This window comes from Canis lupus, chromosome 37 (genome assembly GCF_011100685.1).
Source record: "Canis lupus familiaris isolate Mischka breed German Shepherd chromosome 37, alternate assembly UU_Cfam_GSD_1.0, whole genome shotgun sequence".
In the NCBI taxonomy this organism is placed as follows: domain Eukaryota; kingdom Metazoa; phylum Chordata; class Mammalia; order Carnivora; family Canidae; genus Canis; species Canis lupus.
The window spans coordinates 5,635,115-5,660,065 of NC_049258.1; the positions used below are offsets into that span (position 1 = coordinate 5,635,115).

At 43.4% G+C, this 24,951-nt stretch overlaps 1 protein-coding gene and 1 long non-coding RNA gene across 13 annotated transcripts in view; one reads left to right on the forward strand and one right to left on the reverse strand.

Moving 5' to 3' along the window:
• The window catches only part of DNAH7 (dynein axonemal heavy chain 7), a 240,346-nt gene extending 237,806 nt beyond the window's left edge, over positions 1–2,540 (reverse strand). Inside the window, exon 1 of the mRNA XM_038585215.1 lies at positions 2,470–2,540. Within this exon, the coding sequence (XP_038441143.1) occupies positions 2,470–2,484 (15 nt within the window). The 5' untranslated portion in view covers positions 2,485–2,540. The remainder of the gene's footprint in view (positions 1–2,469) is intronic.
• Positions 2,541–2,667: 127 nt separating this feature from the next.
• On the forward strand, positions 2,668–21,286 carry LOC111094404. Of its 12 annotated transcripts, XR_005385093.1 has the most exons (6): positions 2,668–2,983; positions 3,746–4,108; positions 5,755–5,916; positions 16,454–16,600; positions 16,798–18,589; positions 20,212–21,286. It is a non-coding gene; the product is annotated as an uncharacterized LOC111094404 (long non-coding RNA). The 12 variants fall into 12 exon arrangements; XR_005385092.1 differs by lacking the exon at positions 5,755–5,916; XR_005385096.1 differs by lacking the exon at positions 3,746–4,108.
• Positions 21,287–24,951: the final 3,665 nt, after the last annotated feature.

The following is a 24,951-nucleotide window of genomic DNA, read 5'->3' on the forward strand; positions in this document are numbered from 1 at the left end:
GATGTACTGATTCCCTGTCCCCTTGCACAAAAGGGAGAGGAGGCTGACAAACATGAAGCGATTTGCTAGAGGCCTCACAACTAGACAAGGGCTTAAAGTCCAGCCCTAGACTGCCTGAGCCCACGGCGAGCTTCCCCGCACCCTAGCGAGCTCAGCATCCCCACGCTGGGCACCCTCGGGGCTGCAGCTCTAACCGGGGTAGCTCGGCCGGGCACCCTGGGGCTGCAGCTCTAACTAGGGGAGCTCCTCCGGGCACCCTCGGGGCTGCAGCTCTAACCGGGAAGCTCCTCCGGGCACCCTCGGGCTGCAGCTAAAACCAGGGGATCTCCTCCGGGCACCCTCGGGCTGCAGCTCTAACCGGGGGAGCTCCTCCGGGCACCCTCGGGCTGCAGCTCTACCGGGGTAACTCCACCGGGCACCCTCGGGCTGCAGCTCTAACCGGGGGAGCTCCTCCGGGCACCCTCGGGCTGCAGCTCTAACCGGGGGAGCTCCTCCGGGCACCCTCGGGCTGCAGCTCTAACCGGGGAAGCTCCTCCGGGCACCCTCGGGCTGCAGCTCTAACTGGGAAGCTCCACCGGGCACCCTCGGGCTGCAGCTCTAACCGGGAAGCTCCTCCGGGCACCCTCAGGCTGCAGCTCTAACCGGGGCAGCTCCTCCGGGCACCCTCGAGGCTGCAGCTCTAACCAGGGGAGCTCCTCCGGGCACCCTCGAGGCTGCAGCTCTAACCAGGGGAGCTCCTCCGGGCACCCTCGGGCTGCAGCTCTACCGGGGTAACTCCACCGGGCACCCTCGGGCTGCAGCTCTAACCGGGGGAGCTCCTCCGGGCACCCTCAAGCTGCAGCTCTAACCGGGGGAGCTCCACCGGGCACCCTCGGGCTGCAGCTCTAACCGGGAAGCTCCACCGGGCACCCTCGGGCTGCAGCTCTAACCGGGGCAGCTCCTCCGGGCACCCTCGAGGCTGCAGCTCTAACCAGGGGAGCTCCTCCGGGCACCCTCGGGCTGCAGCTCTAACCGGGGAAGCTCCTCCGGGCACCCTCGAGGCTGCAGCTCTAACCGGGGGAGCTCCTCCGGGCACCCTCGGGCTGCAGCTCTAACCGGGGGAGCTCCTCCGGGCACCCTCGGGGCTGCAGCTCTAACCGGGAAGCTCCACCGGGCACCCTCGGGCTGCAGCTAAAACCAGGGGATCTCTTCCGGGCACCCTCGGGCTGCAGCTCTAACCGGGGGAGCTCCTCCGGGCACCCTCGGGCTGCAGCTCTAACCGGGGGAGCTCCTCCGGGCACCCTCGGGCTGCAGCTCTAACCGGGAAGCTCCACCGGGCACCCTCAGGCTGCAGCTAAAACCAGGGGATCTCTTCCGGGCACCCTCGGGCTGCAGCTCTAACCGGGGGAGCTCCTCCGGGCACCCTCGGGCTGCAGCTCTACCGGGGTAACTCCACCGGGCACCCTCGGGCTGCAGCTCTAACCGGGGGAGCTCCTCCGGGCACCCTCGGGCTGCAGCTCTAACCGGGGGAGCTCCTCCGGGCACCCTCGGGCTGCAGCTCTAACCGGGGAAGCTCCTCCGGGCACCCTCGGGCTGCAGCTCTAACTGGGAAGCTCCACCGGGCACCCTCGGGCTGCAGCTCTAACCGGGAAGCTCCTCCGGGCACCCTCAGGCTGCAGCTCTAACCGGGGCAGCTCCTCCGGGCACCCTCGAGGCTGCAGCTAAAACCAGGGGAGCTCCTCCGGGCACCCTCGGGCTGCAGCTCTAACCAGGGGAGCTCCTCCGGGCACCCTCGGGCTGCAGCTCTACCGGGGTAACTCCACCGGGCACCCTCGGGCTGCAGCTCTAACCGGGGGAGCTCCTCCGGGCACCCTCAAGCTGCAGCTCTAACCGGGGGAGCTCCTCCGGGCACCCTCGGGCTGCAGCTCTAACCGGGGGAGCTCCACCGGGCACCCTCAAGCTGCAGCTCTAACCGGGGGAGCTCCACCGGGCACCCTCGGGCTGCAGCTCTAACCGGGGGAGCTCCTCCGGGCACCCTCAAGCTGCAGCTCTAACCGGGGGAGCTCCACCGGGCACCCTCGGGCTGCAGCTCTAACCGGGGGAGCTCCTCCGGGCACCCTCGGGCTGCAGCTCTAACCGGGGGAGCTCCTCCGGGCACCCTCGGGCTGCAGCTCTAACCGGGAAGCTCCACCGGGCACCCTCGGGCTGCAGCTCTACCGGGGTAACTCCACCGGGCACCCTCGGGCTGCAGCTCTAACTGGGAAGCTCCACCGGGCGTCAAGGTTGTTATGACAACACCGAGGAGGCCCGGTTGGGAAGCAAACATTTAAGAGTTTCCACGGAGAGCGCTCGGAGTCCCGGAGGGCCCTGGGTGAAGGGGCCCGCACCCCTGCACCGCCGCCCCGGGGTCACCACAGGCGCTGGAGGGCCCGGCTGCCGGCCTCTGAGGCCGCGGGGAGGCCCGTGCGCCCCCGCCCGCCGCATCCTCACCTGCTCGTCGCTCATGGCCGCGAGGACGCGCCGTCACCCGTGGCTCCGCGGAGGCTCCGTGGGCGCCGCTCGGGCGAGGGAAGGGCGGCCTGGGACCCGCTGCAGCCCCGGCTCCCGCAGCGCCCGCCGGCCAGCGTCCTCGTTGCTAGGCAACGGCCCGCCGGCTCCATTTCCGGTCACCTTCCCCCCCACCCCGCCCTGGGGCGCCCTGGGCGGCAGGTGCAGGTGGCAGGTGGCGCCCCCAGCTCAGCGCACAGCTGCTCCCGCGGTGCTTCTGCCTTGCGGGGGGCTTCCCGTTGATTAGGGACGGCCCCACCTGTCCTCTAACCTAACCGGCTGCTCCAGGCCCTGGCCAGCTTTCTGTGCCTAAAAAGTCTCAGAAAACTAGTGGAATAAGAAAGCAAAATCACCTGCTAACACCTAGAGGGAAGCTTCCAGGTCTCGGCTGTTGTAGATACTGAAGTAAGCACAGGGGTGCGTAGGTCTTTTTGAATTAGGGTTTTTGTTCTCTTTGGTAAGTAGTGCGATTACTAGATCTTGGGGGTGTTTCTATTTTTAATTTTTTGAGGAAGCTCCATAGGGTTTTCCACAGAGGCCGCACCAGTGGCATTCCCCCCAACAGGGCACGAGGGGTCCTAACCCTCTACAGTTCTCGCCAATGCTTGTTCCCACAGGTCCTCTAGTCATTCCCGCAGGTGTCAGGTGATAGCTCCCTCTGGTTTTGATGCTCATTTTCCTGATTAGGGATGTTGAGCACTTTTTCAGACGTCTGGTGGTCATCTGTAGATCTTCTTTGGAAAAGGTTTATTCAGGTCCTCTCTGTCCATCTTAAGGAAAAAAATAATTTTGGGGTTTGAATAATATATAATTTAATATCCATATATGTAAAGAAATTAGATCATTTGCAAGTATCTTCTCCCATTCGGCAGGCTGCCTTTTCAAGTTTTTTGATGGTTTCCTTTGTTGTGCATAAACTTTCTATTTTGGTATAGTCCCAGGAGTTATTTTTGTTTTAGCTCTCTTGCCCAAAGTTTATGTAGAAAAATGTTACTATGGCTGACATCAAGAAGATTATGGTGGAGGTTTTCTTCTAAAAGTTTTATGGTCAGAGCAGAAAGAATAGGCGTGAGGGTATGGACTCTGCAGTTTCAGAAGAGGGGCGATGCCAGGCATCATCGGGGTGCCCGGGATGGCCTTGGAAGTGGGTGACTGAAGTGAAGGCCTGTGGTCACGGCCGGTCAAGGAACAAAGTTGCTAAGGCTGTGGCTGTTCCCAGGGAGGCTGAAGTCGCAGAGGCGGGTGGAAGACTGTGAGCCAAGGTCTTCAATGAAGGAGGCAGGAAGAGAAGATGTGACGAGCCTAAAATTAGTAAGAACTTTTTAGTGGCAAACAGATGATGAATGTTGCAGACCCCATGTCCTGAGCTGGAAATGTGGAAGGATGGAAAGTCCCGCCCAGAAGCAGAGCCTTCGAGGAGACAAAGTGCAGTAAACACCTGGCGGTCGGCCCAGGCTTCCAAGAACAGTAAGGATTGCGTGCACTTTCATAGCCCGAGAGCACAGCGAAACCTCTGAAAGCCTAATAGAGTGCTGGCGGGCTGATTCCTCAGCCAAAAAGAAAAAAAAAATGCATTTAGAAGGTAAGAGTACGAGAAGCTAAAAAAATTACCCCAAAGTGCTTACACCACAGGCAGTAACCAAGAGATGTGAAGGTACGACTGGTTTAGTGGCTGCCAGTGTGGGGCCAGCAGGACTGCCCCGGGAGCTTGCAGGTGTTTAGAAGGACTTGATGGAAAGCCAGCATCACCTGGGTCGCTTCATGGCAGGTGGACGTAGGCGGGCCAGCAGGATACAGGTGGCTTCACTGCAACAGTCTAGATAGAGATGAGCCTGAAGAAGTCAGCCATTCACTTTCCCACCCTTTCCCCAGCTGCCAATTTTCCTTTTTTTTTTTTTTTTTTTAATTTTTCCTTTTTCCATCCTCTGCTGTCTCCGTGTGCGCTCACCCCAACCTCAAAAGCCATGATGGAAATAACCAAACATCAGGTGTTCTGACTGCCTTACCTCTCCCGGACCTCCATTTCTGGCTCCTATAGGGGTACAAGGGCTCATTCACAGAATCCTGTTCCTGGACCTGTCTTCTGTGGGGCACTTTGCCAGAATGATGGAAGGAAAAACAATTTTATAAAAATTGGGAAGACCATTCTTTTGTTTTTGTCAGTTATTGTGATTCCTGACAAGCAAGAGGAATGTGACTCCTGGGACTGAATTTCCCTAGTAATTCTCGCAGTAATCAGCAATATCACCAACCAGACCGAGGCCGGGACCTAATCCCTGTCCTCACCATTCAGGTTTAGGTCCGCTCGAAACCCTGAAAAGAACTGATACATTTCAAAAATTGTTAGGAATGGAATTTTAGATTAGGTGAATTGGACAACTGGATCCTTCCAATTAGAGAGACGCTTTATCACCATTACTTATTTCCTTGGAAGACTCGCTTATGCATCCAGCGTTTAATTTGGGTAGAGCTATCTTTACATGCTTTTGATTTATTAATCTACAAATCTGGACGTCTACTTTAAGAGAAGGTGTCTGGGAACAGAAAGTGGTTACCTCAGTTAACCAAATATAAAAGACCAAATGAAGAACAGAAATTGACTTGCTGATATGTCAGTTCCCTGGGTGTCAAGTTCAGCTGCATTTATGATTTTGTGTTTTCTCTCATGGTTTGGGTGAGGTTTTTTTCTAAAATGATTTTATTACACATGAACCAAATGCTTGCTTAGGATTTTATGCCCAAATATGTGCTGATTCTAAGGGAATCTTTTATGAGGCATTTATTTTCCTTTAAAAGGTATCATATAAGCTGCTGAGTTTTGTTGCGTTATTTCTTACTAATTTTTTTTTACCTCCTGCTTTTTGAAACTCCAGCTTTGTAGAAGGAAAGAGTGCTGGAATGTTATGCATGCTTCTTTTGAAGCAGTGTGGCTGCTTTTTATTGTGGGGCATGATATGAGGTTGAGAAAATTGAGTGTACCTCTTAAAGCAGAGGCCAGAATCTGGTATTCTTTTCTCTACCCATGCCTTTCTCTCTCTCTGTGCACCTATACTCCTCCCCATCTTCCTCATCTTGCTCAGTTGACAAGGATTTCTTGAACACCTGCTGTGGGCCAGGCATTGTTCTAGGTGTGGGAGAGAGGGGAGGCAGCCAAGATCCCATCTCCTATTCTAGTAAAGAGGAACAGAAAATTAGCAAGAAAAAAAATATTTTGTTTGTTTATTTCAGATAATGAAAAAATACAGGAAGTAAATGAAATGAAAGGTTAATAGGAGAAACTGCAGCCCTAGAAAGTCTCTCACAGGAGGGACGTTTGAGCTGAGATCTGAATGACAAAAGGAGGAGCCAGCCCTTCAAAAAAATGTCAGGAATGAGTTCCCCCAGGAGCAGGTGAGCCAGTGAGAGTCAGGCCTGGATGTGAGAATAAACTTGACACACTCAAAGCCTGAAGAAGGCCGGGGACACAGTGAGGAAGGATCGTATTTTAATAAGGTGAAGAAACCGTGAATTGAAATGGAGCAAGAGTGGAAGCAGGAAGGCCGGCTAGGAACCTACTGAAAATAGGGAAGCGACAATGGTGCTTCCACTTGGGGGAAGTAATGGAAAGTGGAGAGAAGGGGACACATCAGGGATATATTTTGGGGGAAAACCTGAAAGGATTTGCTGATGGACTAGATATAAGGAATAAGAATGAGGTAAAATGACTATTAGGGGTTTTTTCTTTTGCCTGAGTTACTTGGTAGATAGAAGGTGCAAGAAAATTTTTAAAAACTTGGTTCTTAAAAATGTTAAGTTTGAGACGTCTATTAAATGTCCAAGTAAGATTTTGAGGAGGTAGGAAGCTGTACAACTCTGGGTATAGCTCTGGTCAAGGGATAAATTAGAAGTTCATCCATAGATAGATGATCATTGACCATGAGAGTAGATGAAAACGTCAAACAAGAGAGTGTAAATAGAAACAAAAAGGAAGGTGATCCAAGGAACAAGTCCCAAGACTCTTGTTTTCTCTTTCTGGAAACTTGCAATTTAAAAATTGCCGAATTTGTCAACCCTTTAACAAAGAGGCAAGCACAAAGAGTTGCAGCAGATATCTCAGATACAAAAGGAGCCCTACAAAATGTGGTTGACAATTCATGCATGTGGTATTTGTTTGTGAAAATACTGAGCTATATATGGACCAAATCCCATAAAAACAAATAATGATGCTATTTTATTACCACACGTTGACCTTCTACTAATCACAACCAGATCTAACCAACCCAAATGGTTGCATTCAATTTCTTTGAACACTAGAGGGAGATATACTCACCTGCAAACCGGAGAGAAAAATGAACTTGTGTTTCTATAGAACTACTCTTTTACCGTAGAGCCATAGACTATTTTAAAACTTGATATTTTTGCAATCATCAAGAAAGAAGTCTTGAGTAAATTATACTTCTTGGAAAGTAACTCGATGTCTTTGCTAAATCAGGTTTCAGTAGAAGGCTATGTTGTAGATGACTGCCATGTGGTATATTTTCAGGTGATAGCTTACATTTTTCCTTGGACAATGTGGAGCAATGATATAAAACCTGTTAGTTTTTATTTGGAGAAACATCATTTCCTCCTTCCTAGGAATTCTGGCAGCATTTCATTGTAAGTCAAAGTGTCAGAAGCTTTGACTCTTGACCTTATGTCTGTGGACCTGGGGAATGTGCTGTGCTTCATCACGTTCAGTGTTTTTAGGTGGCTTAAAGGTCACTGGCGTTGACTTCATTCTGGACTTTTTATTTGCCCAATAAAATGTTCTTTGACTTTGCTAGGTAATCGCATAGATATGTAGTGTTTTCATGATTGCTTGGGGCAGCTAGAAAACTTTCTCTTTATTTACTTTGGTAATCTTTCCAAAGAACATACTGTAAAACGTCCTCTCTTCCTGATCAAAGGTTGAATGTGAACACTACCCAACAATTCTTAGCCTACCAAATACTTTATTTGACCTTGTAACTAATTTACAAGTCTTTTTTTTTTGTTTTGTTTTGTTTTGTTTTTGTTGTTGTTCAACACTGAAATGCTTCTGTTAATTAAAGGGGGAAAATGTGTTTTCTATCTCTAGGGAAGAAGGAAAGTGTAGGAAAAGAAGCTATTTTCTGGAATCAGAGCTGGTATGAATCCTGACTTTGGACAGATGTCAACTAAACTTATTATGGTCATTGTATTACCATATATACATATTGTGATTATATATTATTTGATATGCATATCAAGTAATTATACAACTGAAAGGAATACAATGTTGTAAGTCAATTATATCTCAAAACAAATTCCTGAATTTGTCTCTACTGATGAAAGTAAACAAGTCGCTTTCTATCTCTGAACTATCATTTTCTTTTCTCTAACTTAGAATCACAGCCTTTTAGAGTTGTTGTGGGGGCTCATTCAGACAATGTACGAAAAGCATCCAGCTTAGCTTCTGGTAAAAAAGCAAACATTCCAAGTTTCCTGGGCCCCACTCTTTCTTTCCCTGTGAAGTGCTTTGTAAATTGACCCTATAAATCATATGTTCATAGATTATGTGCTCTGAAGTATTTGTCAAGTGCTGGTCATATGTACAGAATGTGACCCAGGCCACGTTTGCAAGGCAATCTTGCGGGCATTCGTGTGTGGTCAGAGCTGTATTGCCTGCCCTGTGCTCTCCAGGACTAGGTCAGAAAGAGGACCTCACTAGGCGATCAACTACTCCTAATTATGGGCTTATGAGCAGAGAAAAAAGGAGACACTGAAAGTCTGGTGAGGATTATTATCCCTGCAGGGAATGACTTCCCCTTTCCCTCCACAAATATCAATTTTACCTCCCACCCCCATAAAGGTCCAGCTCAAATCCTTTGTCCAACAGACATTCCTAGCCTAAATGAACTCATCTCTCCAAACACCTATAATATTTATGCAATTCAGTCACCCGCAACTCATGCCTTGCATTCCTACTTACCCTTCACCTACACGGTCTCCCCAACCAGGTAGGTCCTTACAAGGCATGGTTGCTACTAAGTCATATTTCTTAGTGGTTCACTTTAACGCCTTCCACGGTACTCTACTGGAAGCAGCCACTGATGCTTCCTTGAATGTATTCCCAGGTCAGTTTTCCTTCGCCTTCCTTGCCACACACATTTTGACAATAGAACTCATCAAGGGTAAACGAATCCGTACTGTTTAAATCATTCTGCTGACAGCATCTGCCAATTATCTCTTTAAACTACAGATTCTTAAAAAGAAAAAGCCCCAAAGTCTAACCTATTATGCTTACCTTTATGCTGTTTACTTTGCTACCCATGGCATAATTCTTGCCAAGTATTCACTCTCAGTTGGAACAAACTAGCTACCATGGGGTCATTTACAGGTATAATATATATGATAAACATTTTTATCATTGGCAGCTGACTTTTTTCTTTTTAAATTCCATAGTCAAGTGTTATTATTGGTCATAAAACGAGCGATAATTTGACACGTGTCAAACTCTGACATTGTCACACACGACTCCATTTTTACATATGCAGAACTGAAACAGATGGTGAAGTTTTATCATCATTTATTATTCAAGCTGCAATAAAGGGTTGCTAAAGCTAGAATTAGAATGCTCTTCAAGGTCGTGAAGGATAAAGAATCACACATGAAATGCAGCACCTGTTCCCCGAGTGTCAAACCATAACACAGGAAAGTCCTAATCCTCGGTCTTGACTACAGAGCAGCTCTGTGATGTGGCCGACAGGCAGTGCGAGGCTGCTTTAGGGTGGTCGCAACCTGCCTCTGAGGCACACGAGGCAAGATTATATGCTCTTCAAGAGGACAATACAGGGAACGTATTTTCAAATACTGATAATTGAAGTAACATTTTCAAAAGAGACACATGGCAATGTATTTTTTATTTTTGTATTTTTTATTTTTTTTAAATATCCTAGTAATGGGTAGTTTTTCAAAAGCAGATGCAGAAAAAATATGGGAGCAGACTCTGCTCTTAATCATTCACAAATCTCTTAGCTAAATTTTATGTTTAATTACATTTTCTCCTAAACTCTACTCCATTTCTCCTTCCTTTCATATCTCAAATCCTCAAGTGAGTGGTCTTTACTCACTTGATCCACTTGATCCACTTTTTATTTCCTTGCCATTTGATCTCTTTGAAAATCTATAATCTACAATAAATCTATTGAATCTCAGTTCAAATAATCTACTTGAAATCTATTTCCACAGTCCATGTCTTCAAACCGCTAACAACCTTGACCCATTTCTTGTTTTTCTTAACTACTATTCAGAATTTGAGGTTGCTGTTACTTCCTTCTTAAAATTATTTTCTTCCTAGTCTTGCATGACAGCCAAGCCCCATTCTTCTACTTCTCTCACATTTTTCTGGCTCTTCTTCCTTCCCTGTCCATCCATTTGTAGACAATCCTTACAGCCTTGGTTGTGCTCTCTCCCCTCATTGCTCATGCCAATGACTCATCTACTCTTAAAGCTTCATATTCCACCTTTATGCTTACAGCTCCAGAGTCTTTGTTCCCTGCCATTTTCCCTCTGAATACTTATATCTTGTGCTCAATTATCTACATGACTTTTCCCTTCAAACTACACTGCTGTCCGAAACCACAGATCCAAAACTGATCTCCTCTTCCCAAGTTTTCAGCTTTACCTGCAGCCTTACCAATCTTCCAAGATCAGTATCTTGAATTCATCTTGGTTTTCTCCTTGTTCTCCAAGTCTGCATTAGCCATCTGTTGCCATTATTATTATTATTATTATTATTATTATTGAAATGTCTTAGGATCATCTCTTCCTTCTCGTCCTACTGCCATTAGTAAAAGCCAGGCTCTGAGCACCTAGGTAACTGGGTGGGTCTTTTTTTTTTTTTTTTTTAATTTTTTTTTTTTATTTATTTATGATAGTCACATAGAGAGAGAGAGAGAGAGAGAGAGAGGCAGAGACACAGGCAGAGGGAGAAGCAGGCTCCATGCACCGGGAGCCCGACGTGGGACTCGATCCGGGGTCTCCAGGATCGCGCCCTGGGCCAAAGGCAGGCGCCAAACCGCTGCGCCACCCAGGGATCCCCTGTGTGGGTCTTTTAATTGTGGTTTGTTTGGTCCTCAGTCTGTCCAATATGCACACTTAAAAGCAAATAACACTAAAATAATCCAGAATGATTCCTTCTTGGTCTCATGTCATCAAACTCTATTTCAGAAGACTACCCATCAATTCCTTCTTCCTTATCAATCTATTCTTTTTTTTTTCATTTGTTTCTATTGAAGTTTGATTTGCCAACATATAGTATAACACCCAGTGCTCATTCCATCAAGTGCCCTCCTCCGTGCCCGTCAATCCATTCTTACCTTCCATAACCCTCTTCCCTATGCAGAGTCTCTATATTGTGCAACATAGAACCTCTACTCAGGTTGTGATCCTCCACATTTTAACTGACTCTACTTATCCTCTGTATCTTTCTTTATCCAGCCTTATCCCAAACCAATTCAAAGGCATTCCATCAATAAGCTTTTGCCCAAAAAAAAAAAAAAAAAAAAAAAAAAATAAGCTTTTGCCCAAATATCTAACAATGGTCCATTCCTTTTTAAAACAAGAATTCACATAATATAACCTTCCAGTTTATTAACTATTATTGTTTGTATAAAGGCTATTCTCCTTTCTTTACCTAATGTATTATTTTTTTCCATTTTTACTTATTCTCTAAGTCCCAGTTTAAAGATCACGTCCTCTACAAAGTCTACCCTGGCCATCCCAGTCACTTGTGTCCCCTAAACATACCTGGCATAGTCTCAGTTATGTACCTGAACAGATGTAAAAATCTTCCAGTTGTACTATATTTTGAAAAAGAATGACCTCAATGGAATTAATTGCTTATTTAGACCCTAAGGATGCATACATAAATTAACAGGTAAAGATGATATTTTTCTAGGCCAAGGCTTCGGTGTTATTAGTAGAAGCAATAAATAGAAATGAATTCTCAGAGCTATTCTATTTTCAGCAAAGCTAAAAAATAGCTTATCATCAGTCTAAGAAATATTTATCACTATAGTTTATATAGTAATCATTATTTTTGTTTTTAAAACTTTATCTCAAATTACAAAAATAACAAACTGATACCATAATGGTTATATCGATCATAATACAATTGTCAAAATCCATATGATTTTGCAAAGAGCAAACCCTAATATAAACTATGGACTTTACTTATAATATATCAATATTTGCTCATCACTGTAATAAATGTGTTACACTAACACAAATACTAATAATAGGGAAAATGGGGATAAGGGAGATTAGGAGGCATATAGGAACTCTCTACTTTCCACTCAATTTTTCTGTAAACTTAAAACTATTCCAAAAAAAATCCAATTTATTAACTTCTTTAAAATAACGTATTTATTATAGAAAATGTGTAATGTCCTGTAAAAAAGGACAAGGAAGAATATTTAAAACATCTTCAAGCCTATGACTTTGTCATTGTCAGTATTTTGATATCCCTTCAGTCTATCATTCTGTTTATCGATCGATCCATCCATCCATCCATCCCTGGAAGATACTTTATCCACTATTGTTACATGACTATTTTCTTCTAATATTTAATCATATATCACAAGCAGTTTTCCTGCCATTAAATAATCTCTAGCAATAAATTTTTTAATAATCACATGATATAAACCTCTTTATCTTGAAGCTGTATTTCTAAGATTTCCCTGAGCTTTAATTTCTGCAGCATGATAAACCCATTTCCTTTAGTACTTTCTAAACCTGCATCACTGTTTCCTTCTTGGTATTCATATCTGCATTTTTTTTTTAAGAGAGAGCACAGGGGGAGGGGCAGAGGGAAAGGGAGAGAATCTTAAGCAGGTTCTATGCCCAGCACGGAGCTCGATCTCACAACCCTGAATTCTTGACTTGAGCCGAAATCGAGAGTTAGACACTGAACGAACTGAGCCACCCAGGAGCCCCCATATCTCTATTCTTGCTATCCCCTTCTCAGGATGCTTTACAGTGACTTATTTATATTACTTACTGATTTTCTATGTAGCAGTCCCTTTCCACAGAATCATTTTTTTGTGTGTAACATTTCTTTTCTAAAAATACACCAGCAAAAAAAAAAAAGCAAAAAATACATCAGCTTATTAGCTAAGAGTAGTTTTTGACATAAAGCAGCATGCGTACTGTTATACAGCTCATCAGTGATTAATTAGAACATATACTAAAGTATGCCAATGACTCCAAGATCTTTTTCTACCTGATGCCTAATCTTTATAGCCTATGGCCCTGAATTACTATTTGGGTTTATTTAAGAAAGAAACTTAGAGATGGGGCTGATTAGAAGTAGTACCCTACAGAGTCTCTCTATATTAGAACCACATAAGAGTTTCTGAATTAGTGCACATGGGTTGAAGTGGTCCCACTGATAGGCCAAAACTGTCCTCTGGTTCTGGCTTGTATTGCTATCGAGAAGTCAACAATTATTGTTCACCTGGATGTAACGTTCCTTTCCTCTGGCTGCTTTTAATATGTTCTTTTTTCATAGATTTTTGCCAATTTGATTATGAGGTATGGTTTGATGTGATCTTTGTATTTATCTCCCTTCACATTGACCAGTTTCCTTGGGTTATATTTATCATCCATTTTGGAAAACATTTAACCACTATTGCTTGAAATACCTCTCTGCTCCAGTTATACTTTATCCAATATATAATATAGTATATATTATAATATATATATATGTATATATAGGAACAGCTTGTTTAAATTAGATAATCATATATATGTGTGTGTATATATATACACATGTATTACACAGTATTTATATATGTGTGTGTGTATATATACTGATTACTTGATCTGTCTACAGCTCTCTGAGGCTCCGTCCACTTTTTTTTTCAGTGTCTGCTCTCCATGCTTCAGTTTTGATAGTTCCTGTGTCCTTGTCTTCAAGTTGTGGTTTTTTGGTTGTTCTCCTGTAGTGTTAAACCTATCTTGTGGTCATTTCATTTTATATGTTGATACTTTTGGTTCTGGAGCTTCTATTTGATTCTTTTCTTAGAGACTCAATTTCTCTGTTAAGATTCTCTGTTCTTTCAATGTGCTTATGTTTTTCTTTTAATCCTTGAATATATTTATAACAGTGGTTCAAAAGTCCTAGCCACTAATTTTATCATCACAGTTATTTCTCGTTCGGTTTACATTGGCTGACTTTTTCCCCTCTGGCTGTACAACTGGGACTGGCGTATTTGGTAGCATAACCCCCACACAGGGTCTTTGGTCTGTGGGGGTATCTTAGAGCTACCATCCTGGGGAGCCCAGTGGAAGCCTCTGGAGCTTCCCTCTACCGCCTGTAAAAAATGGCATATCAAAAACACATCCATCTATGGGGTAAATGATTTATGGGGTAAATCAGTGCCACCCTTAGTATCTAAAGGAAAAATACTTTTACCAGGGCCCACAATAAGAGTTACATTGAATCATAAACTATGACTTCTGCTTTGGTACTTTAAGCAAAAATAAAACACATTAAGAATGAAAAGAAGAACGTAAGTACAATTGCAGGAAATATTAAAATGTAAGGGAAAACATGATAAATAATGTTATGTCCACATATTTAAAACCTAAATGAGTTGGGGACACCTGGGTGGCTCAGCGGTTGAGCATCTACCTTTGGCTCAGGGCGTAATCCCGGTCCCGGGATCGAGTCTCACTTCGGGCTCCCTGCATGGAGGCTGCTTCTCCCTCTGTCAGTGTCTCTGCTTCTCTCTCTGTGTTTCTCATGAATAAATAAATCTTTAAATGATTTGGACAAATCTAAATCTAAATGATTTGGAAAAATTCCTAGAAAAATATGACTAAAATACAAACAAAAGACTAAAGAAGAAACAGAAAATCTGAATGATCTTAAAATTATTATTGTAATTGCATCAGTAATTAAAAGATTTCTCAAAAGGTAAAGCCAGCTCAGAAAGTTCCATATATGAATGAAACATTCAAGGAATATGTTCTAATTTTAAACAAACTGTTCCTAAGACTAGGAAAAGAGGAAAATGCCCCAACTAATTAATAAGCCCAACTGAACCTTCCGAATAAAATTAGACAACGACAATATGAACAGGAAAATTATAGGCCATTCCCACTGTGGGAAAGCCCTAAATAAAATATTAGTAGGCCAAAGTGAGTTGAGTATATAAAATACAAGAATGCAAGAATTGTTTAACATTAGAAACATCTATTAATATAATTGACCTCATTGTGGTATAATGAAAAAATACATATGGTCTTTGTCCCACATTCTTGGCACAGAGCTTTTAAAATCCTTGGCATTTCCTGAGGGAGAGCAGTGACTATTGTTATTCATAACAAGCCCCTTTCTACCAAACCTTTGGAAGACCAAGCATGAGATTAGAGGTTTGGGAGTTTCAGTCCCAGCTTCTGACATTTGAGGATGGAAGCGCAGGGGACTGGAGGTTGTTTGATCACCAATGATCAATAAGTGAATCAATCATGCCTACTTAATGAAACCTTAATAAAACATTCTTAAACTACGAGGTTCTGGCCGCTTCCAGGGGGTAAACACATCAGTGCTGGAGAAGAGGTGCCTGGAGAAGGCACGCGAGCTCCGTGCCTGACCCCCTCTGCCTCCCATCACCTTGCCATGAGCATCTCTTCCATTTGGCTGCTCCTGGGTTGTATCCTTTCTAATAAAACTGTGATCCTAATTCTAGAGCTTTCCTGAGTTCTACAAATCATTCTATCGAATTATCAAACCTGGTCATGGGAAGACTCCTATTTATAGCCAATTGGTCAGCAGTGGGGGGGGGGGGGGCGTTCCAGCAACTTGTGACCAATATCTGAAGTGAGGACAGTCTTGTGGCACAGAGTCCTTAACCTATGGGGTTGATGCTAATTCAGTGTAGTTAGTGGAAGAATTGAATTGAATCATAGGACGCCCAGTTGGTATGACAGACAAAATTGTTATTGGAAAGATACCATATGGTTCAAGACAAATTAGAGGGGAAAAAAATCATATAATTTCCTCAGAAAGTGGAGCAAGAAAATAGGTAGCAAATCCTTTAGGTCTATCTGCCCAGATCCCACACGAGTGCGCACTGTGTACCACTAATGGGTTACAAGTGAACCAAGATCGTGAAGGCTCTGAAAGCCAGACCCCTTAAGCTCGTTGCTTCTCCAGCTTCAAACAGATTCCTAGGTTTTTTTCTACTGTCATGAGGGAATAGTATAATTTTCTATGTGCGCGGTCATGTCAGAAAGTATAGAATTTTTTTTTTTTTTTTTAGTAGATGAGTTTAACTCAAATGGCTGTTATTCTATGGTTCCATCTCCTACTCATTGGTGGATGAGATCCATCAGTTTTTGAGTAGAGCTTCTCTATTAAAAAATGTTTCAATCTCTAACTACTGGGAACTTGCTCTTTTCTTCCCTCCACGCCTGAACTAATGTGACACAAGGATCACGGGTAAGAGTGTGTTTTGCAAATGCAAATTTCCCTCCATTGGGCTGAATTAAGGCCAAGAGGGAGGGCACAGAGTGTGTTAGCCAGCCTATTTCACCACTTCCTCACACCCTCCAATGTAATTGCTTTCAGCAATCAAGCTGATATTTTTAATCTCCATTGATCTGACTGGCTCCAAGGGAACTTAATTTCAGTTATTAACCGCTTAATATGCCAATGCTTAGAATTTTTAAAATGAGGAGCTATTCTGAATCAAAACCCATGGATGAGCCAAACTTGAACCCAGGTTCACCAATGATTTGCAAACTTTGCACTTACTGCAAACGTTTTCATACACGGCTCTTCTCCTGCTTTTATTCTCTCTGAACTGTCCCTGAAAAAATCTCCCTGAGATCTCTGACCAACTTCACTTTAAGCCACCTGCCCTCTTCTATTTCTGCCCAGGAGGACTCTGTGACCAGTGTCAGATGGGCCTGTCAGAGCAAGGCGTGTTGCCCCTCCCTTCCGCTTCCCCCTCTCTTGCACTGGGGGATCTTCCTCCCTTAAAGGATCTCAATGATGACTCTGCTCCACAACCTGAAGTCACACTTGGTGAGCTTCCAGCCTCATTTTTTTTCCTGTTTTTCAATCCTCGTTAGTCAGGAGCCCCTTCTAGAAATCAACGCATCATGACTCTGTTCTGGAGCATATCCCTTCCAGGTGACCCTCACGTGGAACTTTGAGAATAGCAGGTTTATTTCCATAACATTGGCACCGAGCAAGACACTCTCTTTCTATTCCCTTTGCAGATATTTATGAAGTGCCGTCCCTCCCTGTCAAGGCAGTCTTGCATCTGTACCCTGAAGAGAGAACCTCCACGGGCCATATTACTACCAAGGCTTTGTCCCATCACACTTTCCACCCCAACAACACACGGATGTTATACCCCTGCTAGGACCCACTATAATCACTGTTTCCACGCTCACAAATACAAAATGCTCTTATGTTAAGAGATGGTCAGCATTTTGTTTTTGTCACAGAATCATTATCTCTATAGGTTTGCTCTTTGGATTTTAAGTAATAATCTGACATAGAGGGTACTTACACAGACCATGGTACTTAGCCAAAGATATCCAGAAGGTTTGCTCAAAAACAATTCTTGTTGGGTCAGCCTTTATTAAATCCTCCCCAGGAGCTGATATTTTGAGAACAAAATATTACTGGTAAAGAGAAGCATGTGAAGTTTCCAAAAGCAAAAGCGTATGTAACCAATGAAAGGATAAAATTTCAAGGCCTGTACAGTAAAGCAGCTGTTAGATGATTTACTGGAAAATTCTTCCAAAACATAACAGAGGCTTCCTACTACAAAGGAAATATTTTCCTTCAAGTCCATACTATTAAAGTTCAATATGTAACATACTCAAAAGACCTCTCTAATAAAATCTGAGATTTTCACGAAAACCTCCACCTTAGGGACTTGATTCTCATTCCATCCCTCTGCACAGCCCGAGCATCACTGGTGTGAGATTCGTGATGTGTGTTCTAAACTCCAGACTCATTCCTTCTGTGCAGTTTCCAGTATCAATAGCAGAGGCCGGGACTTCATCTCTCCAGCCTACGAGTGACTCCTGTTAAACTCAGCAAATCAGATAACCTCTCACTTGCAATCAGAGAAATTATCTTAGACCTGCCAGCAGAGCTCTGGGGATTTACAAGGCAATGAGGACAACTGCAAAGCAATACTTAATGAGGGGGATGAGGGGGGTCAGCAAGGGAGAGAAAAATAGACTGTTTCCAGTACCTGCCTTAGCTTTCTACATGGTCGACCAGAGGCAGAAGGCCTTTCTCGGGTGTTCTCCACCTGTTTTGGCCAAGTCCTGGAGGAGAGAATGAAGGCAACTCTGAGGTATGCAGCACATTGCACGCTCACTGCTCCACAGCCCAGAGCAGTGATGGATGAGGACCCCAGGCAACGCTTCCCATCTAGCCTCATTCTCGACTCTGCTGACCCATGAGGCCATTTATTAGGAGTCATCGGAAAGCTCTTGGGCTCTGTAATGCCGTATATTCACGTCGAGCATCCCCTGGCTCAAATGACAAGGACTCCACCTGTACAAAGGGCATTACTGAGCTTCCTGGGGCGTAATTACTCCTGAGGCTTCGATCCCCACAGGAAAAGCAAAGTGGCAGTGGACAGAGGAGACACAGTGGGGCAAGTCGAGGACGAGGAAAGATGTGTCCTGCCACCTGCCTCCCTTCCTATTCTGAACGTGCCAACCAATTCCAGCCCACCTGTCCCCCATGTGCCAGAGTGTGGGGCAGGCCCCTGGAGCAAGAGACGTTCTCCTGGGCAGACAGCTCTTTATCTGATTCCTGATTAATGGTAAAGTGGCTGCTCTCAGCTCTGGATGTTCACACCATAAGACAGGACACTTGGCTTCCACACGTGCATCTGTTTGATTGAAACTCCAGGCTGCACAGGCCTACTTTTCTGAAGAAAGGAACGTGAAAAGGGCCCAATGGCAACAGGAACATTGATACAGGAATGGTTTGGTCAATGACTACGGCATATGAGCTAAAGGTCATATTTCGGTAAAATAGGTAATGGTTTGGTCAATGACTACGGCATATGAGCTAAAGGTCATATTTTGGTAAAATAGGTAATTTTGGGGGGTGGGGAATGTAGAAAGTAACTTCAAAAAAAAAATTCAGTGAATACGAAAAAGGGCATATTTGGTCCATGATGAGAACTTTTTCCTTCCTTGTGAAAGCACTACTATCTTCAAAGTTACCTACAACTGTTTACTACATGGACCCTTTGAGCTTCATTGATAAGGAGGGAGTCAAACACTGCTTCCAGTGATACTCTGCTCACGTGGGTGACAGCAGGCCCCCTGCCTTGGGCCATGCCACCCTAGTTCCAGCTGAGGAGCCGCTGTAAAGTCTGTCCCGATCAAAGCAATGAATGGGCCCAGGGTCTGCTCGTTCCAAGCGTCAGGAGATACCTTGGGATCAGTTATAGAGCTGTTTCTTCATATGTGTCTTAGCACCCCACAGTGTGCACGCTCCCCTGGTGTCTCCTCTTCTCCCTTTGCTGGCCGACTCCTGGGTATCCCCTAGGGATCAACAGCCCTGAGCTCACAGCACTTGGGCTCAGGCCCAGGGATGAGTCAGGATGGCCTTTCCTCTTGGCTAGTGACTAGTGTAGGGATCAAACCAAAAAGGAAACACTGCTAAGGGCTTTGGAAAAAGGCTTTCCTCCCTAATAAAAGGCAACTTGACGTGACCGGGAATAGAAAGTAGATGGTAAGTGCAGTTTCGCAGCATGCTGTTCCCTCCACGAGAGTATACAGTGACCTGGCCATGACAGCAGCTCTCCGGCGTTGGCTCAGTTTACCTGATGTGGTAGGCTGAATGATGCCCCCCTCCCCAGAGACGTCAGGGTCGTCATCCCCAGCGTCTGTGACTCTGCTCCCTTACATGAAAATGAACTTTTGATTAAGACAGGGGTCTGGAAACAGGGAGATTATGCTGGGCCATCCTGAGAGGTCCGGTGTCCCTCTCAGAGGACAGAAAGAGATCCCAGTCAGTAGTGGGAGAGGTGCTGTGGGAAGCAAGACACTCAGTGATGGGAAGGGGGGACTATGGCCAAGGAAGACAGGACGTCCTAGAAGCTGAGAAGGGCAAGGAAACTGCTTCTCTCTTAAACCTCCAGAAGGTACTCAGCCCTGCCGACGGCTTGAATTTGGACTGCCCGGACTGTAAGAGAATAAATTGGTGTGTTTTAAGCCAAAGTTGGTGGAAATGTGTTATACTAGCAAGAAGAAACTAGCATTTCTGGCTAGCCAGGTAAGACACGTTCCCTATGTCTTACATGTAGTCCCTCTGTTAGTTTGGATGTTTTGCTGCACATAACAGAAGCCCCAACTGAAAATCACTTAAACAGTTAAGGGACCTAGGACCTCACTTGTTAAAACAGAGAAGCAGTGTCAAGGTGTTACAGGTTGGTTAATTTAGCAACTCAATGACATCTCAGAGATCCATGTTTTGGGGGTTTTTTCCCTCCAAATTCGTGCTTGGCTGTTCTCAACAGGAAGGTTTATCTCTTTGTCTTGGTCCACACATGGTCAAAATGGTGGTTGGGGTTCTAATCACTAATCCTTACACACTAATATCCAAAGGCTGAAAGATAAAATCACTCTTTTGATGCATCTTTTTTTAAGCACCAGGAATATTCTCCCAGAAGTCCCCACCTCGATGTTGCTTCATGGGAAAAGAGGATTTCCACTACCTCCGTTTGACCTCAGCCTGAACTTCCCAACTGATGAAGTTCTTCCCTCTGGCTTATGTCTCAACTCAGGCAAAAGACCCTGCAAGCAAAGCATGTCATGATGGGAACCCTCAAGTAATAAGGACTGCCCTGAAGTCAGCAAGACCCCATACGATCGACCCCAAAGACAAGGATCACCCTTGACCTTTACCATCCACCTGCATGTACCCACCAACTCTTGTCCCACATTTTCCCTACATAAACCTGGAAGTACTTTCAGTACAATGGAGGCATCTTTGAAATGCTAGTCCATGGTCTTCTCAGTGTGGCCTCCCTTTCTTTCTAAATACCTTTCTTATTTCACCACCACCCATCCTCTACACCTTTGGACTCTGTCAGCAGCAAGTGGCTGAAACCTGGTCTGTTTGGGACCCCCAGAGTGAGGTGCTCTTGCACCCCTGTGCCCTGGTCGTGGTGTGGCATTAGCAAGAAGCTGATTCACCTACTTCTAAACCAGTCACCAGGAAGGGGGTGGACTCAAGAACCCCGTCCTGGGACAACAGAAGAGCTGGTCCCTCCTGACCAGCTAGGTCACGGCATCCTATTTTCCAGGTTGCATTAGTAAGAAAGAAGCGAGACAGTAGCTGATGTGCAGAAACACATACATTCCCTCCTCGAGGATCCTTTTGAACAAACAACTACATCAAAGACAAAAATCTTCCAAAGTTGAAGAGGGCTGTCCTTTCAGCAAAATGTGCGAATGTCTATAACTTCCACTTCTTTTGCTCAAAATCTTCTGACCTGGAAGTGCATTCATTTATTTAATATTTTTCTTTGCTTAGTGCAGCCCCCGAATGAATGTTTACTGAACCAAGGGTCGATAATAGTTATTTTGTGCCTCTAGCGATATTATTTTCTTATTTGATTCTCAACAGTTGAGCGGGTGTTTAGAGTCTACTGGAGATTTTATTAACATAAATATTTGTGTTAGATTGAATAAAAATAAAAATACTAACTGTTACATAACATTTTCTCTGAGCCTGTTGTTACACTAAGGACTTTACATAACTCATCTAATCCTAGCTGTACGAAGTAGTACTGGGTTTTGAGCGAGAGGGTGTGAGTGGGGGGGCTTGTTTTTTTCTTTTTTTTTTTTTAACATGGAGCTTAAACTCAGGACCCTGAGATGAAGAGCCACATGTTCTACAGACTGAGCCGGCCAGGTGCCCCCAAAGTGGTACTGGTTTTAATCCCCATTTTGTAGATGAAGAAATACAGACAGAGAAAGGAAAACCATTGATAATATATTCCTTCTTGGAAAAGGTAAAGCAGTGGCAAGAAGTAGCTCTCATGATATTTTATTATTTTTTATTTTTTATTTTTCTCATGATATTTTAAAAGGAAATAAAAACAACAGTTAAGCATCTGACTCTTGATTTCAGCTCAGGTCGTGATCTCAGGGTCGTGACATCTAGCCCTTTGCTGGGCTCTGTGCTAGGCACTAGGCTTGGAGCTTGCTAAGGATTCTCTCTCTCCCTTACCCTGTACCCCTAACCCCTCTAAAGCAGAAATAAAATAAAATGAAATAAAATAAAATAAATAAAAAATAAAATAAAATAAAAAAGGAAGGAAGGAAATAGTTAATAAAAATGGCGTTATACATGACCAAACTGCAGGATAATTTTATACCAATATTTCCAAAAAATTATTTTTCCTGTAAGATTAAAGACAAGCAGCATTCAAACCTAAACTGAGGGGTGGACAAAAACATAGCACAAAATGAAAAGTGTGTCTGTGGGAAAGACACCAAAAGAAAAAAGATACACTTTATAAATTATGGCCTAACACTCATGAGCAAGAGAAAAAACTTGAGGTTGATTTGGAATCAAGAGCATTTGGCTGTCTCTACCTGGAGACCAATATTTTTAATGTCTTTTATATGTTTGTAGAACTATGTTGACCCTTCTCTGAACTAACATCTTCTTTTAAAATGTGTATGGGGTATTGTGCTACAACCATTCTGGACCTAACAGGCCTATATTATGCTTTGGCTCTTGGGCTTTTCTAATCACTACTTATCCACTTTATTGTTATTGGGCTTAGATATAATGAAACCAAATGATTTTATCCATTCTTGCATACAGACAGACTGTAATAAACTGCATATTAAATGTATTGTGATTCCCTCCAGGGGAAAAAATGATGCCCACAAATCCTGGCACCATTATGTTTTTATTGGTTGGCACCCCAATGGAGACTGAGATGCTTTTTAAATAATCTACAGAACAGTTGGAATTTCTATACCAAGGAAAACAAAAATTCCATCACCTGAATCCTATTAGAGCTAACAAGGCTTTCTGTGAAGTTAGATAGTTATTTAAAGATGAGACACTGTAGATTTCATGATGCCAAGTAAACCAAAGAGTGCCTTCAAGCACACGCCAACTTGAAATCCAGAAAGGGAAGGGGAGGCTAATTTATGGTCAATGCAAAGCATAAAACACAATAATTCATAAAACAAAACAATTCACATGTGGCAGTATATTGGCTTAATTCAGGCTCTACTTAAGCCAATCAGATGTCCAGAAAGAAAAACTGAAAATGTTGCCCGTTTATCTAAATGATTCCAAATAATTGTATATTTGACATGGTAGACGTAAATAATAAAGACCTAGATTTTCTTTTCTTAGTATTTGCCATCCAAAGTTATTCTTGTGTCAGCTACTTCCCAAAAAGAGTAGTAATTAAAAGAGTTCACTGGTGATTGTAAATGAATTTCTCTTTTGCATCTAGCTTTCCTATGACCAGTTCACTGTTGCCAAGCATGGCGGGATAGGTTATTTCCTCTAAATATCCATTATTTTACATTTAATTTTTAATTGAAGTATAGTTGACATATAATATATTAGTCTCAGATATGCAATAGGGTGATTTGAATGAATATCCAGACTTGTGCAGACTTTAAATTGACATTTCCATGGCACTCTGAATCATTGCTGGTAGAGTGTAAATTAGTCCAATACGCTGCAAACTGATTTGGCAGTATACACAAGAGCCCTACAATGTTAGGGTATTTGACCACATGCTTCTGCTTCTGGAAGTCACTTTCAGGAAATAACATAAAATTCAAAAACCATATTTATGTCCAATAGTTTGTTTACATGGTAATTGTACTTGCTGAGAGGAGATACAATCTAAATGCCTAATGACAAGATGGTTAAGTGAATAATGATATATCCACTGAATGACATATTATTTCTAAAATTTAAAATAAAAAGATTTTTAAAAAAGATTTTTTTTATTTCTTTATTCATGAGAGACACACACAGAGAGAGGCAGAGACACAGGCAGAGGGAGAAGCGAGAAGCAGGCTCCCTGCAGGGAGCCCGACCGTGGGACTCGATCCCGGGTCTCCAGGATCATGCCCTGGGCTGAAGGTGGCGCTAAACCACTGAGCCACCCGGGCTGCCCTAAAATTTAAAATAAAATTTAAAAATTCTTGAATATAATAATAAGTACAGAAACAGGAAGAAGGCATAAGCAAAATTGCATTTGGCATTTGATCTTAACATCTTAAAATAACATATTTTTTTCAAAGAAATATATCTCCAAATGCCCATTAACCAGGGAAAGGATAAATAAGTTGTGGTATAAGCACATAATAAAATATTATAAAAATTTTATAAATGCATGAATTTCAGCCATATAAGCCAACATGGATGAATCTTAATATACCTTTTCTTCAGATTTATTTATTTTAGAGAGAAAGAACATGAACAGGGCAAAGGGCAGAGGGAGAGAATCACAAGCAGACTCCCTGCTGAGCATGGAGCCCACAGAGGGCCTTGATCTCATTACCCTGAGATCATGACCTGAGCTGAAACCAAGAGTCAGATGTTTAACCGACTAAGCCACCCAGGTGCCCCGTGAATCTTAATAATATATCTTAATAAAAATAATATATCAAAATAAGCTAACTAAATATTATGTTATTTAGGCACATTCGTATACCTGTGCGTGTTTGCATGTGTACATGCGATATGTGTATGCATGGTGAAACTAAGAAAAGAAATAGTAAAAAACACAAAATTTGGGGCAATAGTTATCTCTGGCAGGAAGGCACAGGGTCAGGAGGATTGGAGAAAAACAAATAAGTAACAGTCTACTTCCCAGGCAGGGCAATGGGTCATTTGCCAGTTGCTACGTTACATAATGATGAATAAAATTAAAGATGGCCATGCATGAGCCAATGACCAAGAGTTACGATTTATTTAATTCTCCCAAAAAAAAAAAAAATTCTCCCCATTGTTGGATTATATTAGACTGATATTTTTCCCTTTATACATTTCTACAATTTCTAATTTCTATGATTAGCATCATACTTTAAAATTTTATGTAAAACAATACACTGATCTAGCCTGTAGGTCTCAAATTCAAAAGACACATTATACCTGAGTCTGGATGAGTTAGAATTACCAAATGTATGTCAGGCCATTGAACAAAAGCTAGGATTCAATTAACATTAAGCTATAAGCAGTTAGTAGTTACGTTATCTAGGCCTGGTTTTACCTTCTTAGTCCTGATGATTCAGATTCTTCTCTGAGAATGTGACCATTTGGGGCCTACGTGTAATGATCTAAAATAAAAGTACTATATTTTCTCATGACAATAACAATAGATGACATTGATTGTT